This window comes from Cervus elaphus, chromosome 27 (genome assembly GCF_910594005.1).
Source record: "Cervus elaphus chromosome 27, mCerEla1.1, whole genome shotgun sequence".
In the NCBI taxonomy this organism is placed as follows: domain Eukaryota; kingdom Metazoa; phylum Chordata; class Mammalia; order Artiodactyla; family Cervidae; genus Cervus; species Cervus elaphus.
The window spans coordinates 52,439,840-52,454,856 of record NC_057841.1 but is presented as its reverse complement, the minus strand read 5'-3'; the positions used below and the strand labels follow the sequence as shown (position 1 = coordinate 52,454,856).

The window sequence follows — 15,017 nt, the reverse complement described above, 5'->3', positions numbered from 1 at the left end:
TGTTTTCTTCTAAATATTTTACAGCTTCAGGTCTTAATGTTTAAGTTTTTAATCCATTTTGAGTTAATTTTTGTGAATGGTGATCCAGTTTTATTCTTTTGCCTATGGTCATTGAGTTTTACCAAGGTTGTTTATTGAAGAGACTGTCCTTTCCCCGTTGTGTGTTCTTGGCCTCTTAAAGGACTGGTTGACCATATATATGATACATGGAATTCTTTCTGGGCCCCCTGTTCTGTTCCACTGCTCTGAAAGTGAAAGTTGCTTAGTCATGTCCAACTCTTTGCAACCCCATGGACTATACAGTCCATGGAATTCTCTAGGGCCAGAATACTGGATTGGGTAGTCTTTCCCTTCTCCAGGGAATCTTCCCAACCCAGGGATTGAACCTAGGTCTCCCACATTGCAGGTGAATTCTTTACCAGCAGAGCCACAAGGGAAGCCCAAGAATACTGGAGTGGGTAGCATATACATTCTCCAGCAGATCTTCCTGACCCAGGAATCAAACCGGGGTCTCCTCTTTGCAGGAGGATTCTTTACCAACTGAGTATTGCTCTATTCATTTGTTTTTATGCCACTATCATTACTGTTTTGATTATCATAGCTTTGTAATATAGTTTGAAATCAAATGTGTGATGCTTCCAGCATTGTTCCTCTTTATCAAGATTGCTTTGGCTATTTGAGATCTTTTGTAATTCAATTGAATTTTAGGATTTTTTTCTATTTCTGTGAAAATGCCATTGGAATTTTGATAGGGATTGCATTGAATGTAGGTCACTTTGGGTAGTAAGGACATTTTATTAATAACAATATTCCAACCCAAGGACAAAGGATATCTTTCCATTTATTTGAATCTTCAGTTTCTTTCATCAGTAGCTTATAATTTTCAGTGTACAGATCTTTAACCTCCTTGCTTAAATTCATTCCTATTTTTATTGTTTTTGAAGCTATTGCAAATAGGATTGTTCTCTTAATTTCTCTTTCAGGTGGTTCATTTTTAGTGTATAAAAATGCAACTGATTTCTGTTCATTAATGACAATTCCTGTAGCTTTACTGAATTTGCTGATTAGTTCTAACACTTTTTGATGGAATCTTTAGGGTTTTCTATATATATAAAGTTAAGATCATGTCATCTGCAAACAGACAGTTTTACTTCCACTTCTTCATTTTAGATATATTTATTTCTTTTTCTTGCCTAACTGTTCTGGCTAGGATTTCCAGTACTATGTTGAATAAAAGTGGTAAGAGTGGGTACCCTTGTCTTATGCCTGATTTTAAGAAAAAGCCTTCAAGTTTTTACTTTTGAACATGGTGTTAGCTGTGTGCTAGTTATGTATAGCCTTTATTGTGTTGAGCTACATTCCTTCTACACTTAATTTGTTGAGAGAGTTTTTTTTTTTTTATCATGAATTTATCAAATTTCTTTCGTAGCTATTAAGATGATCATATAATGTTTATCCTTCATTCTGTTAATGTGATGTGGCACATTTACTGATTTGCATATACTCAACTATTCTTGCATCCCAAGGATAAATTGTGCTTGATTATGGTATGTGATTCTTCTAATATGCTAGTATTGTACTGAGGATTTTCACATTTGTGTTCATCAGGGATACTGGAAGTATTCTCTCTCCTTCATTTTTTTGGGAGGATTTGAGAAAGGTTGGTATTAATTCTTTAAATGTTTGGTAGAACTCACCAGTGAAACCATCTGGTCCTGGGCTTCTTTTTTGGGAGTTTTGATTACTGATTCAGTGTCCTTACTCATTATTGGTCTTTTCAGATTTTCTGTTTTGTCATGATTCAGTCTTGTTAGGTTATATGTATCTAGGAATCAATCCATTTTTTTTAGATTATCTAATTTGTTTGCATATAATTGTTCATAATAGTCTCTCATGATCCCTTGTATTTTTACAGTATCAGTTGTAAAGTTTCCTTTTTTATTTCTAATTTTATTTATTTGAATCTTCTTTTCTTAGGTAGTTGAGCTAAAGATTGTCAATTTTACCTCTTTGAAAAAACAGCTATTAGTTTCACTGATATGTTTATCATTTTTGTAGTCTCTGTTTCATTTACTTCCATTCTGATCTTTGTTATTTCCTTTCTTCTGATTACTTTGGGCTTAATTTATTCTTTATAATGCCTTGAGGTTTAAAGTCAGATTTTTGAGATCTTTCTTTTCTCTTAATATAGGTGTTTATTGTAATAAACTTCCTTCTTAAAGGGACTTTTGCTGCATCTCATAATTTTGGATATGTTGTATTTCCATTTTCATTTAAGATTTTTTTAATTTCCCCTTTGATTTCTTTTTTGACCCATTGGTTGTTCAGGAGTGTGTTTTTTCTAATTTCCACACATCTGTTAATTTTTCCAGCTTTCTTTCTGTTATTGATTGCTAGTTTTATGCCATTGTGGTAAAAAAAAAAGATACACTATTTCAATATTTTTAAATTTAAGACTTGTTTGTGACGTGGCATGTGATCTATCTTGGAGAGTGCTCCATGTGTACTTGAGAAGATTATGTATTCTAGTAGATGGAATGTTCTGTGTATGTGTGTTAGATTCATTTGATCTAAAGTATACTTCAGTCTGTTGTTTCCTTATTGATTTTCTGTCTCGATGATCTATGCACTGCTAAAATGGAATATTGAAGTCTCCTACTATTACTGCACTGCTGTTTATTTTTCCCTTTATATCTGTTAATCTTTGTTTAACGTATTTATGTGCTCTGATATTGAGTGCATATACTGCTGACCCCTCGAACAACACAGACTCAGAAGGTCCACTGAAATGTGTTTTCTTCCCAGTAAATGTAGTACTGTATGATCTGGGATTAGTTAAATCTGCAGATGTGGAACCATGGATATGGAAGGCTGACTACAGAACTTGAGCATCTGTGGATTTTGTTATCTGTGGCAGATCCTCAAAGGAATCTGCTACAGGTAGGAAGGGATGACTTTATAATTGTCATGTCCTCTTGATGAACTGACCCTGTCTCTTGCTACATCTTTTGAGTTAAGGTCTATTTTGTCTAAGTGTAACTGCTTCCGCTCTCTTCTGGTTTCTACTTTCATAGAGTATCTTTCTCCATCCCTTGACTTTAAAGCCATGTAGCCTTAAACCTGAAGCAGGTCTGTTATAAGCAGCAGATTGTTGGATCTTGTTTTTTATCCATTTGGCCCCTCTATCTTTGAATTCTCAGATTTTTTTCTTCCTCTTGTTTGTTCGTGTCTGAGGTTGATGCTATCTTTTGGATTTTTATTTCATGCATTGTATTTTTCAGCTCCAGAATTTCTGTTTGGTTCTTTTTGATGATTTCTATCTTTATTGAACTTCTCATTTTGTCCCTATGTTGTTTTCCTGATTTTGTTGAGTCTCAGTATTCTAACTCACTGACCTTCCTAAAGACAATTGTTTTGAGTTCTTTAGCAGGTAGTTTGTGTATCTCTATTTCCTTAGGATTGGTTACTAGAAAAGCATTGTCTTCCTTTGTTGGTGTATATTTTCCTTCATTTTTGTATTCTTTGAAGACATGTATGTCTATGTTTGCATGTGAAGAAGTATTTACCCCGTCCAGCCTTTACTGACTGACTTCAGGAAAGAAATACCTTCACCAATCAGTCCAGCTAGGGATTCTAAGACTTTCTCATACCCTTTCTGTGGATGCACCTGATCTACACTTGTCTGTAACCCATGAAAAGCATAGCCTCACCGCCTGTCTTTGTTAGGATCTAGATACTCCCTACTGGCTACTGGAGGAGAAAATGCTGTAAGGGGCAAAGGGGAAACTAGGAAGTGAACTTCAACGGACCATTAGTATATTTCCCACTTTCTAGTAAATGTTTTTTTTTTTTTTCTTTATTACACAGTAAGAAAAATGAAGTTTCATAAGTGGTTTGGACTCTTAAAATGCTTATTAATTTGGTAACAATTATAAAGATTTCATAAAGATATCTCATATAACCAAGTATACAACTTCATGTTGTATACCTTGCTAGTTAGATGAATTAATTAGAATTTTAGAAGAAATAGTTATATCCTGCAACAGTAGCCCATGTTATCCATGGGGCATACATTCCAAGATCCCCAGTAAATGTCTGAAACTGAATTCTGTATACACTATGTTTTTCTCCTATACACCCCTATGACAAAGTTTAATTTATAAATTACATTTCAGAGATTAGTAACAATTGTGGATGATAAAATGGAGTGTATAACAATATACTCTAATAAAATTTGTGAATGTGGTCTCCCTCTTTCTCTCTGTGTCTCAAAATATCTTATTGTATTGTATTCACCCTTCTTCTTGTGATGATGTGAAATTAATAAAATGTCTATATGGTAAGTAAGATGAATGATGTATTGTGATGTGCACGTGTGTGTGTGTGTGTGTGTGTGTGTGTGCTAAGTCGCTTCAGTTGTCCGACTCTGTGACCCTGTGGCCTGTAGCCTGCGAGGCTCCTCTATCCATAGGATTCTCCAGGCAAGAATCCTGGAGTGAGTTGCCATACCCTTCTCCAGGGGATCTTCCTGACCCAGGGCTCAAACTCAGGTCTCTTAAGCCTCTTAAGCAGGTTCTTTACCACTGGCGCCACCTGGGAAGCCCTGTATTGTGATGTAGTGTTAGGCTATTGACCTGACTGCAGGTCATCTGCTTTTGGGTGATCCTGGATCATTGATCTGTGACGATGTTGATGACTGAACGTCAGGAACAGATGATGTCAGTTGTTGGAAATCCCAAGCAGAATGGAGCTGGGCAGTACAAAATTTCATCACACTTAAGAACAATGTGCAATTGAAAACTTTTTTACTTCTGAAATTTTACTTTTAATGTTTTCAGAATATAGCTGACCATGGGTAATAGAAACTGTGGAAAGTGAAATGGTGGATAAGGGAGACTACCATAATTTACTTGAAAGCAAACCGTTTTCAGTGCTTTTTAATGCAGTACTTCTAACAGAACTGCAATATAAATATAGTTTAAATTCATTATAAGAGTGAAAGGCCAGGATTAAATTTTGATCAAGGATACTAAATTATGCCCCATTACTGCAAATATAATTGAAGCTTTAATGTATGTATAAAGCAAGATGAAATTATTCCTCTTCCTCTGCTTCCCCTTCTTCTTCCTTTTAGTATCCCATTGTATAAATATGCCACAGTTTATTCATTCTCCAGGTTATAGGCTTTTCATGTATTTCTAGTTTTGGATCCTTATGAATAAAGCTGCTGTGGACATTCTTGTACATGTCTTCTGGCAGAGAAGTACATTAATTTCTTTTAGTATATTTAGTGGCATACCTAGAATATTTGATAATTAGAATGGGTCATTTTTAATTGTTCCAGGTCTTCTAAACATCAAAATTACTTTCAGTAACAATAATGAAAGGAAATGAATAATAACAACAAGATAACCAGTGACTTTTTAAACTTTTTACTTGTAAATAATTATGTATTCACAGAAATTGTAAAGATAGTACAGAAATACCATATATTCTTACCCCAGTTTTCCTTCAGTGGTTATAACACAATATCATACAAGGAAATTGACATTGGCATAATGTATATGTATAATTCTGTGCCATTTTATCAGGTATGTGGATCCATCTAATACCCCACACAATCAAGAACTATTCCATCACCACAAGGGTCTTCCTTGTGCTTCCCTTTATAGTCACAACTACCACTTTCACCCTCATCTTCATAATTTCCTGATATTTTATATATGAACTTGTACAATATGTGATCTGTCAAAATCGGCCTTTTTCAATGAATTGTCTTTGAAGTTCATCTAAATTGCTGCATGTATTAATAGTTTGTCATTTTGTATTGCTGAGTAGTATCCCATTGTGTGGATATATTTAAATTTCTGTAAACCATTCACTTATTGATGTACATATTGATTGTTTCTAGTTTGTATCTATTATGAATGAATCTAATATGAACATTTGTGTTCACATATTTGTGTGAACGTAAATTTTCCTTTCTCTCAGATAATTGCCATATGCTGGGTGTTATATGTATATTTAATTTCGTAAGAAACTAATAAATTATTTTCCAACATGGTTGTATGATTTTATATTTCTGCCAGCAATGTATAAAAGATCAAGTTTTTTCATGTCTTTGCCAGCTTTTGATACTGTCATTATTAGGACAGAGGTGTGCAGTTATATTTCATTGTGGCTTTAATTGGCATTTCCTTAATGGGTTGTGATGTTGAGCAACTTTTCATATGCTTGTTTGCCATGCGTATATTCAATTTGGTGAAATGTATCTTCATGTCTTTTGCCCATTTTCTAATTGGATTAGCTGATGAGTATTGAGAATTCTCTGTATATTACAGATATGAGTCCTTTGTAGGATATATAGTTTTGAAATATTTTTTCCTGGTCTGTAGCTTGTTGTTTTTTTTAAATCCTCTTAGTGGGGTCTTTCACAGAGAAAAGGTTTTTAATTTTGATGAAATCTAATTTATTGATTTTTCTTTTATGGATCATGCTTTTGAGTATATTGTGAAAAAAAATTTTTTATCCCCTCCCCCTGTATTGCCCCTTCCCACTTGCCTCTCTCCAGTGGTAACTACTAGTTTGATTTCTATATCCATGAGTCTGCTTCTTTTTTGTTATATTCACTAGCTTGTTGTATTTTCTAGATTCCACATATAAGTGATAACGTACAGTATTTCTCTTTCTCTGTCTGACTTAGTTTCACTTAGCATAATGCCTTCCAAGTCCATCCATTTTGCTGCAGATGGCAAAATTTTATTCTTTTTTATGGCTGAGTAGTCTGTTGTCTATATGTACCACATCTTCTTTATCCATTCATCTGTTTATGGACACTTAACGTTGCTTTCATATCTTGACAATTATAAATAATGCTGCTATCATTGTGGTGCACGTGTCTTTTTGAATTAGTGTTTTTAGCTTTTTTTTTTTTTTTTTATTTGTTTGTTTGCTTTTTTCTGATATGTACCCAGGTGTGTAATTGCTGGGTCATGTGGTAGTTTTATTTTTAGTTTTTTGAGAAGCATTCATACTGTCTTCCACCATGGCTGCATGACATCCTTGCCAACTTTGTTATTTATATTCTTTTTCATGATAGCCATTAGGACAAGCAAGTGCAACTGGAATCTCATTGTGGTTTTGTTCCTTTTTTTCTTGGTCACATTGTGTCATTTATGGGATCTTAATTCCCTGACCAGAGATTGAACCCAGGCCCTCGGCAGTGAAAACATGATGTCCTAACCACTGGACTGCCAGGGAGTTCTCTCACTGTGGTTTTGATTTGCATTTCCCTGATGATATGTTAATCATCTTTTCATGTGCCTGTTGACTATTTGCATGTCCTCTTTGGAAAAATGTCTTCAGCTCCTCTGTCCATTTTAAATTGGTGTTTTTTTTTTAATTGAGTTGTATGGGTTGTTTTTATATGTTGGGTATTAACCCCTTATCAGTCATGTCATTTGCAAATGTTTTCTCTCATTTGGTAGGTTGTCCTTTCATTTTGTCAGTGGATACCTTTGCTACCCAGTATTGCTTTGTGCCTTCATTTCCTCATCTGCAACCTGAGGATAAAATAATAGTAATAATGAGCTTACAATAGTGTTTGTTGCTGTATTGGTTGTTATGAAGATTGTAAGAGTTCAGACATGTAAACTGCTTAGAACAGTGCCTAGCAAATAATATGCACTTAATAACTCTTGTTAATAATATTATTCCTGGCTTTGTGACTTGAAAAGATATTTTGGCTCCCTGAGTTTTGATTTCTTTAACTCTGAAATAGGGATAATACTTGCTGCCCCATCTAAGTTATAAGGTCCTTATGAGGATGAAATAAGATTTTATATGTGAAAATACCATGTAAGGCACCGACAAAAAGTTTTCCTCTTATCAGTAATTATTATCATTAAAATAGGTAGGTATTCTATTTAATGCTTTTTAGCTCAGCTCATTTTAATTTTTGTGGCTAGCTAATTTATATGATATAGTTATATATTAATAACCTCATATAATTTATAAATAATATTGTGGGTGCTTAGAATTTTTTTACTGAAAGACATGCATAATTTAAAAAGTTTGAAGATCTACTGATCTAAAAAAATAAATATGATATGAGCTCTTTCATACGGTGTTAATTCTGGCCTTCTTGGCAGCATGTATCAAGTTGCCTTAAGAATGTTTTTGTACTCTGGTTTTATATTAAGGGAGGAATTACCTTAAAAAAATCATTAGCAATAAGCAGAGTGACAAAAACCATGTTCATTGCAACATTGTAATAAAAGTCAGAAGTAACCTTTATGTTCATCAAAGGGGAATGTTTAAGTAAACTGTGATATATTTATAGACTGTAGTCTCTACTATGCAGCTTATTAAACTATAATAAAGTTTTGAAGTTAGAAAATATTTTAAAGAATATTTCATGAGAAAACATTCCCAATAAAATGGTAGGCAGAAAAATTAAAATACAGGAGATATAGATATGTAGAAAGACCCCAATTCTAGTAAAAAGATACATACATAGGAAAGAAATATATATTAACATACTAATAGTGTTTATCTCTTAATAGTAGGACTAGCATTATTTCTAGTATCTTCATAATTTTGTTTATTTTCAGTTTTTTTTTTTTTCAGTTTTTCTGCCATGAACATGTATAAGTTTTATACTTAGGAAGAAAGAGTTTATTTTAAATAAAAATTTAAAATATAAGCCATACTTCTTATTCTTATGTTTTAGATTTCCCTTAATTGAATAGCTTTGTTAGAATATGAATCATGGGATTGAGAAGGACTTTAGTAAGTTATCATGGCCAAATCTGAGAATTTCACTGATGAATTCTAGACAGATGAATTTGTTTTTTTCAGTGTTAAAGTGGTTTTTTTTTTGTAACCTAGTAACTTCAGCTTCTGTTACCTATTGCACCTTCCACAGAATGTGGATGGCTGGTATGTTGATAATCAGTATGATTATGTATCAGTTAAACCAACAATTATTTATTGGTCATTGGGTAAGTAGTATGGGTCATATGTTCCTGAAATATATCCTGAGTCCCAGCTCTCACAGAGATTCGTTTAAAGAAGTGAGACTAAGCCTCATCAAATGGTAAACAATACTCAACCACATCTGATAAATGTCGTTTTGTGTGATATTGGCCATCCTTGGGTAATAAGAGTTTAGATCTCATCCTTTCTTTCAGTCTTAGCAATTCAAATTTCTTTAAAATTCTTTGTTGAGCTCATTCTCCAGACTTTAGCTTCTTCGTGTAGAATTTGATTTAGAAGACAGGAAGAATTGATTTTTTTTTTAAAGCCTTCCCATCAAATGTTCTCTCAAACTTGGCTAAATGTCAGAACCACCTGAGGTACTCTTAAGAAAATGCAGATGGGTCTTATCCCCTGATATTCTGGTTTAACAAGTCTGATCTGGAGGAAAGGAAGAGTGGAGTTTAGAAAATATAGCTGGATAATTCTAAAGTACAGTCAGTGCTGAATTTCACAGCTCTGTTATTAAAAATGGGTTCAATGAAGAACATCTGAAGAAAGCTGAAGAAAGAATAAGGTCTAGACACTTACTGAAATAACATTTCCTCTTGAACGGTGACATAAACCTGGTTGCCACAAGGCAAGAAAAGGACTGTTTTCTCAACTCTAAGGGTAAGCCCTTCAGTGGACGTGTGTCCTGCCCTGCCTGGAATCCAGAGGCAATAGGGAAGTGTCACTGTGATCATGCAGACTCTATCCTTGGATCTCTTCTTGGGTGTACATACAGGGTCTCTTTCTACCAAAGCCTTAATCTAACTGTAATGTTGCAGAGACTTGTTCCTCCTCTGTTTTCTCTCTAGTAATCACAGTAATTACCATTTACTGAGTTCCTATTATCTACCAGGTATTTACATCCATTTATCCCTGATCCTTAGCAGAACCTTAAAAGACAGTTCTTTTACAGATATAAAAATAAGCTCAGATAGATCGAGTTTGTGACCCAAGGTCACACAGGAAACGTCAGAACCAGGATTCAGAGGCTGCTCCGCTTGACTCCAGGGCCTGGATTTTGTCTGTGGCATCCTGGTGTCTTCCTCCTTGCTGCTCCCCCATGTGTATCGGCTGCTCAGATTGCCTACATCCAGTTCTTTAACTTTCTCACTTCAGTGTCTGACGGTGCAGGTTTGTGCCTAAAGAGAGCAGTGTCTTATGAAAGGCTCGATTTCTTTTTTGAATTGCGCTTTCAGGGAACGCTGCCAGGAGCTTCGCTCTGAGCTGTTTTGTATCCATCAGAAGACCGTGTGCGAGGAGCGGAAAGCTCAGATAGCGTTTAACGAGGAGCTGAAAAGGCAGAAGGTGGTGGAAGAGCAGATGTTCTCAAAACTCTGGGAGGAAGACCGCCTGGCCAAAGAGAGGAGAGAGGCTAAGGAGGAGAGGAGGCAGAAGGAGCTCGTGGAGAACACACGCCTGGGGCTAAATGCCCAGGTCACCAGCATCCAGGCGCAAAGGCAGGCGGCGCAGCTGCTGAAGGAGGAAGAGGCGCGCCTTGTGGTGGGTTTTTTCAAATGCTTGTGGTAGGATGGTGAACTCAGTGGGTACAATACCCGGTTTGCAGGTCTGCTTAAGAAGAAAAGGAGAATTTTATTCAAGTCAAACCAAGGATTATAATTTGGGAGACAAACTCTCAGAAGCTCTGAGAATTGCTCTGCCTGTTAGTGGTTGAAAGCACGTTCATATGCCTTTTCAAGTCAAAGGGTCATACATCAAAATGACACAGTGGTATTTTACATACAGTTCACCAAATATAAATGGTCCAGATAAGCACATATAAAGCAAGCAGTAAGTCACCATGGCCCCTTACAGAATTCGGAAAGAATACTAATCTAAGACGTTCCATTGCTAGTGTCAGAAGAAGAAAATAAAAATTGATCTTTACTGTGAAGAAGGCATTCCCATCTTTGAGGAGGTCTGGTTAATGTGTAATGAAGATGCATATTGCACTGTAAAGAGGGAGGGAGGAGGCCCAAACTGGCGGAGAGAATTTTATGTTTAAAATTTCTTGTTTATCCTCAAAATATAAATTTTCTTTTATCGCTACCCTCAACCCTAACCCCTAGCAGCCACTGATAGGTTCTTTAACACTATTATTTTGTAATTTATATTTTATATAAATTCCACCCTTCTAATGTTATAATAATAACATGTGTTATAACAATACTGTTGTATTAAATAGTAATAATATGAACATTTTCAAATGCACAGAAGTGGAGAGTCCCATGAGCCCTTGTGTACCAATCTCCCAGTTTCAACAGCTGTTATATTTTGAATATTCATTTCCTGTTTTCTACCCCCTTCCATTTTTGACTTACAATTTGTCCCACACATGTCATTTCCCCTTTAAATACATTTTTGTTGTTGAGTATGCATCTCAACAACAATATAATTAAGGACTTTTCTTATACATTTCAAACCTAAAATTAATAATAATTCATTGTTATCACCTAAAACCAGTATCAAATTTCCATTATTGTCTAAGTTATTTGACATTTAAATTGGGATCCAAACATTGCTGTCCTGTCCTAAGTGTTTTTGAAAGATTGACTGTTTATCATTCAAATCTGGGCATATTTGAGATTGAAAGGGGTGCAGTTAACTAACCTGGGGAAACCAAGACATAGTAAACCGCTTGTAGGTTTCTTAATCTTGAACAATTCTCTCCTATTTCCATCTCTGCCTGTTTCACAGTTTGATTTGGATGATTGCTGCTTCTTGTAGTCAATCTTACTTTTTAAAAAGTGTGGCCTGCTATACCACTGGCTTTTATGTTTGATGTCCACTGTTTTGCCTTAAATACTGCAGAGTATTTTCACTTATATTATTTCGTTTGACTCTCACAATTCAGTGTGGATTTACTGCTCATGGCATTAATGGAAAAGTCTAGCATATAACTCTCTTCTCACCAGCCAAAAATCATGATATTCATGGCTGTTGTGAGTCTCAGATCAAGTCAGCTGGGACTTGTATCTCTCCTCACTTTATAACATTGTCATCTCCTGTCCCAGCTGGGAAAGGACTTATCCCTCCAGGAGAGTTCAAGTGCCTTTGGTGGGAGGATTAATGCCTCACTTTATACCATACCCAGATTTTCTATCAAACTCCCAACACCCAGCAGCGTTGGTGCCCCAGTTAAAACTGCTTGATTGGTCATGCAGGTAAGCCAGCCAGGAGGGTCAGATAGATAAGAAAATGAGAGGAATGGGAAGTACTTTTAAAGAACAAAATGCTTAATTTACTTTTGTATATTTGACTGATGTGCACATTTCCATTCTTAGACTCTAATTGCTGGTTAATAATGTATCCAAATCTAGATATGCAGATGCGAGTGGAAGGCTAAAGCCTGGAAGGTCAATACACCAAAATGTTGAGAATGGTGGTAGGTGAATGGGTACTAAGAATAAAAGTGACTTATCTTTATACTTTTCTACATTTTGAACTCCACACTATTTATTACTTTATAATCACACACAGCAATTTCACAAAGCCTTATTGTTGATTCAGCAATGAAAAGTCAAGTTTTACATCTCATAGTCCCTTTACACCCAGGAGTGTGTGTTTTCCAAGAAACCCTTTATTCTCACCTCTTAAATGAAATGCATTAACTTTTTTGTTTTGTCCAACTGTACTGATGCATTATCTTCATTATTGTTCCGCCTTAGGAAAATGAAAATGCACAGGTGAAACTTGAGAAAGAACAAGATAAGCTAAAGAAACAGAAGACAAAACAGGAAACAAGGGCTGCTTTGCAAAAAGCCCTCCAAGAGAAGATGGAGCGTATGCAGCAGGAATACAGAGAAGAGCAGGACTTGAACATGAAGCTCATGCAAAATGCCCTTCAAAATTTACAGGATGAGACTGATAAAAAGAAGCAAAAAAAAGTAAGACGCTTACTCAATGCCTATTACGTGCTGGATGAGGTTCCTTTTTGAGCTGTCAGTCTTATGGGAGCCAGCCATGTGTAGAATAAACCGTAACACCGCTTCTATAAGTGTGGTCCATGAACCACAGCATCAGTGTCGTCTAGAAGGATGTTAGAAATTCATCGGCTCCAGAATCAGAATCTCCAAATTCAGGTCTATGGCAGGGATGAGAAGCCTGTGTTTTAATAAGCTCTCCCAGGTGATTCTGATGCTCAGTCAGTTTTGAGAACTCCTGCTCTATAGCATGGTGTTAGTGCTGTGATAGCAGGATGGTGTCGCAGGAAGTAGAGTGACTAAGTGTGTCCAGCAACTGGGGAAGACTTCACTGAAGAAGGGGCTTTCAAGCTGGACTTTGAAGGATGTGTGGTTTTCACAGCAAAGAGAGTAGAGAAAATCATTCCAATGTTTATTTAGCTGTTCCTTTGAAATTTATATTGAACTCTTTAGGGTGTTGTATTTTTCCTAAAGGTATTATGATTTGTTTTGTTTTGTTTCAGTTGACTTTACTTTTCAGGGACGTTTTAGGTTCACAGCAAAAGTGAGGAAAAGGTACAGAAATTTCCCATATGCTCCTGCCCCAACACATGCATAGCCTTCCCCATTCACAACATTCTCAACCAGAGTGGTACATTTGTTACAATCGATGAGCCTACACATCATTATCACCTAAAGTTCATAGTTTATAGTAGGGTCCACTCTTTGGTGTTGTATATCTATAGGTTTGGGCAAATGTGTGATGACGTGTATCCACCATGAGAGTATCATACAGAGAAATTTCAGTAGCCTAAAAATACTCTGTTGTTTTTTTTTTAAGAAAAAAAAAGGAAAGGAGACCACAAGTACAGTAAGTTAGACAAAATTAGATGACAGAGAAATCTGCTGCAGATGAAGGAGTAAGGTAAAAATCTGTAAGAACAATTAAATGAAGAGGAGATATGCAATCTACTTGAAAAAGAATTCAGAATAGTGATAGTAAAGATGATCCAAGATTTTGGAAAAAGAATGGAGGCACAGATTGAGAAGCTACAAGAGATGTTTAACAAAGACCTAGAAGAACTAAAGAACAAACAGATGAACAATAGAATAACTAAAATGAAAAACACTCTGAAAGGAATCAATAGCAGAATAACCGAAGCAAAAGAACAGGTAAGTGAGCTGGAAGACAGAATGATGGAAAGCACTGCCATGGAACAGAATAAAGAAAAAAGAATGAAAAGAAATGAGTACAGTCTCAGAGACCTCTGGGACAACATTAAATGCACCAACATTCACATTATAGGGATCTCAGAAGAAGTGAAAGAGATGAAAGAGAAAGGGCCTGAGAAAATATTTGAAGAGATTATAGTCGAAAACTTCCTTAACACGGGAAATGAAATAGTAACCCAAGTCCAGGAAGTTCAGAGAGTCCCATACAGAATAAACCCAAGGAGGAACACGCCAAGATACATATTAAACTAACAAAAATCAAACACAAAAAAAATATTAAAAAGAGGAAAGCAACAAATAACATGCAAGGGAATTCCCATAAGGTTGTCAGCTGTTTTTTCAGCAGAAACTCTGCAGGCCAGAAGGGAGTGGCATGATATATTTAAAGTAATGAAAGGGATAAACCTACAATGAAGACTACTCTACCCAGCAAGGCTCTTATTCAGATTCGACAGAGAAATCAAAAACATACAGACTGCAAAAGCTAAGAGAATGCAGCACCACCAAACCAGCTTTACCTCAAATTCTGAAGGGATTCTCTATGCAGGAAACATAAGAGGACAAAAGATGAAAGGAATAAAAAAGACCTACAAAAACATAGCCAGAACAATTAAGAAAATGGCAATAGAAACACATATATTGATAATGACCTTAAATGTAAATAGATTAAATGCTCCAACCAAAAGACACAGACTGGCTGAATGTATATAAAAACAAGACTCATTGCTGCCTACAAGAGACCCTCTTCAGACCTAGAGACACATACAGACTAAAATATTTTTATGTCCATGCAAAGGGGTCTTCTTTGGGCCAGCAATTTTGATACTGGCCAAAGGTAGGAGATAGTTGCTTTGGAGA

At 35.7% G+C, this 15,017-nt stretch overlaps 1 protein-coding gene across 2 annotated transcripts in view; it reads left to right on the top strand.

Annotated features, from left to right (window-relative positions):
• MBD1 (methyl-CpG binding domain protein 1) overlaps positions 1-15,017 on the top strand; it is a 54,079-nt gene that overhangs the window by 25,303 nt on the left and 13,759 nt on the right. The window contains exons 20-22 of one of the 2 annotated variants that reach the window (XM_043888831.1): positions 10,224-10,527; positions 12,693-12,911; positions 14,245-14,246. In XM_043888831.1, coding sequence (XP_043744766.1) covers positions 10,224-10,527; positions 12,693-12,911; positions 14,245-14,246 — 525 coding nt within the window. The remainder of the gene's footprint in view (positions 1-10,223; positions 10,528-12,692; positions 12,912-14,244; positions 14,247-15,017) is intronic. The other variant, XM_043888830.1, reaches the window with a different exon arrangement.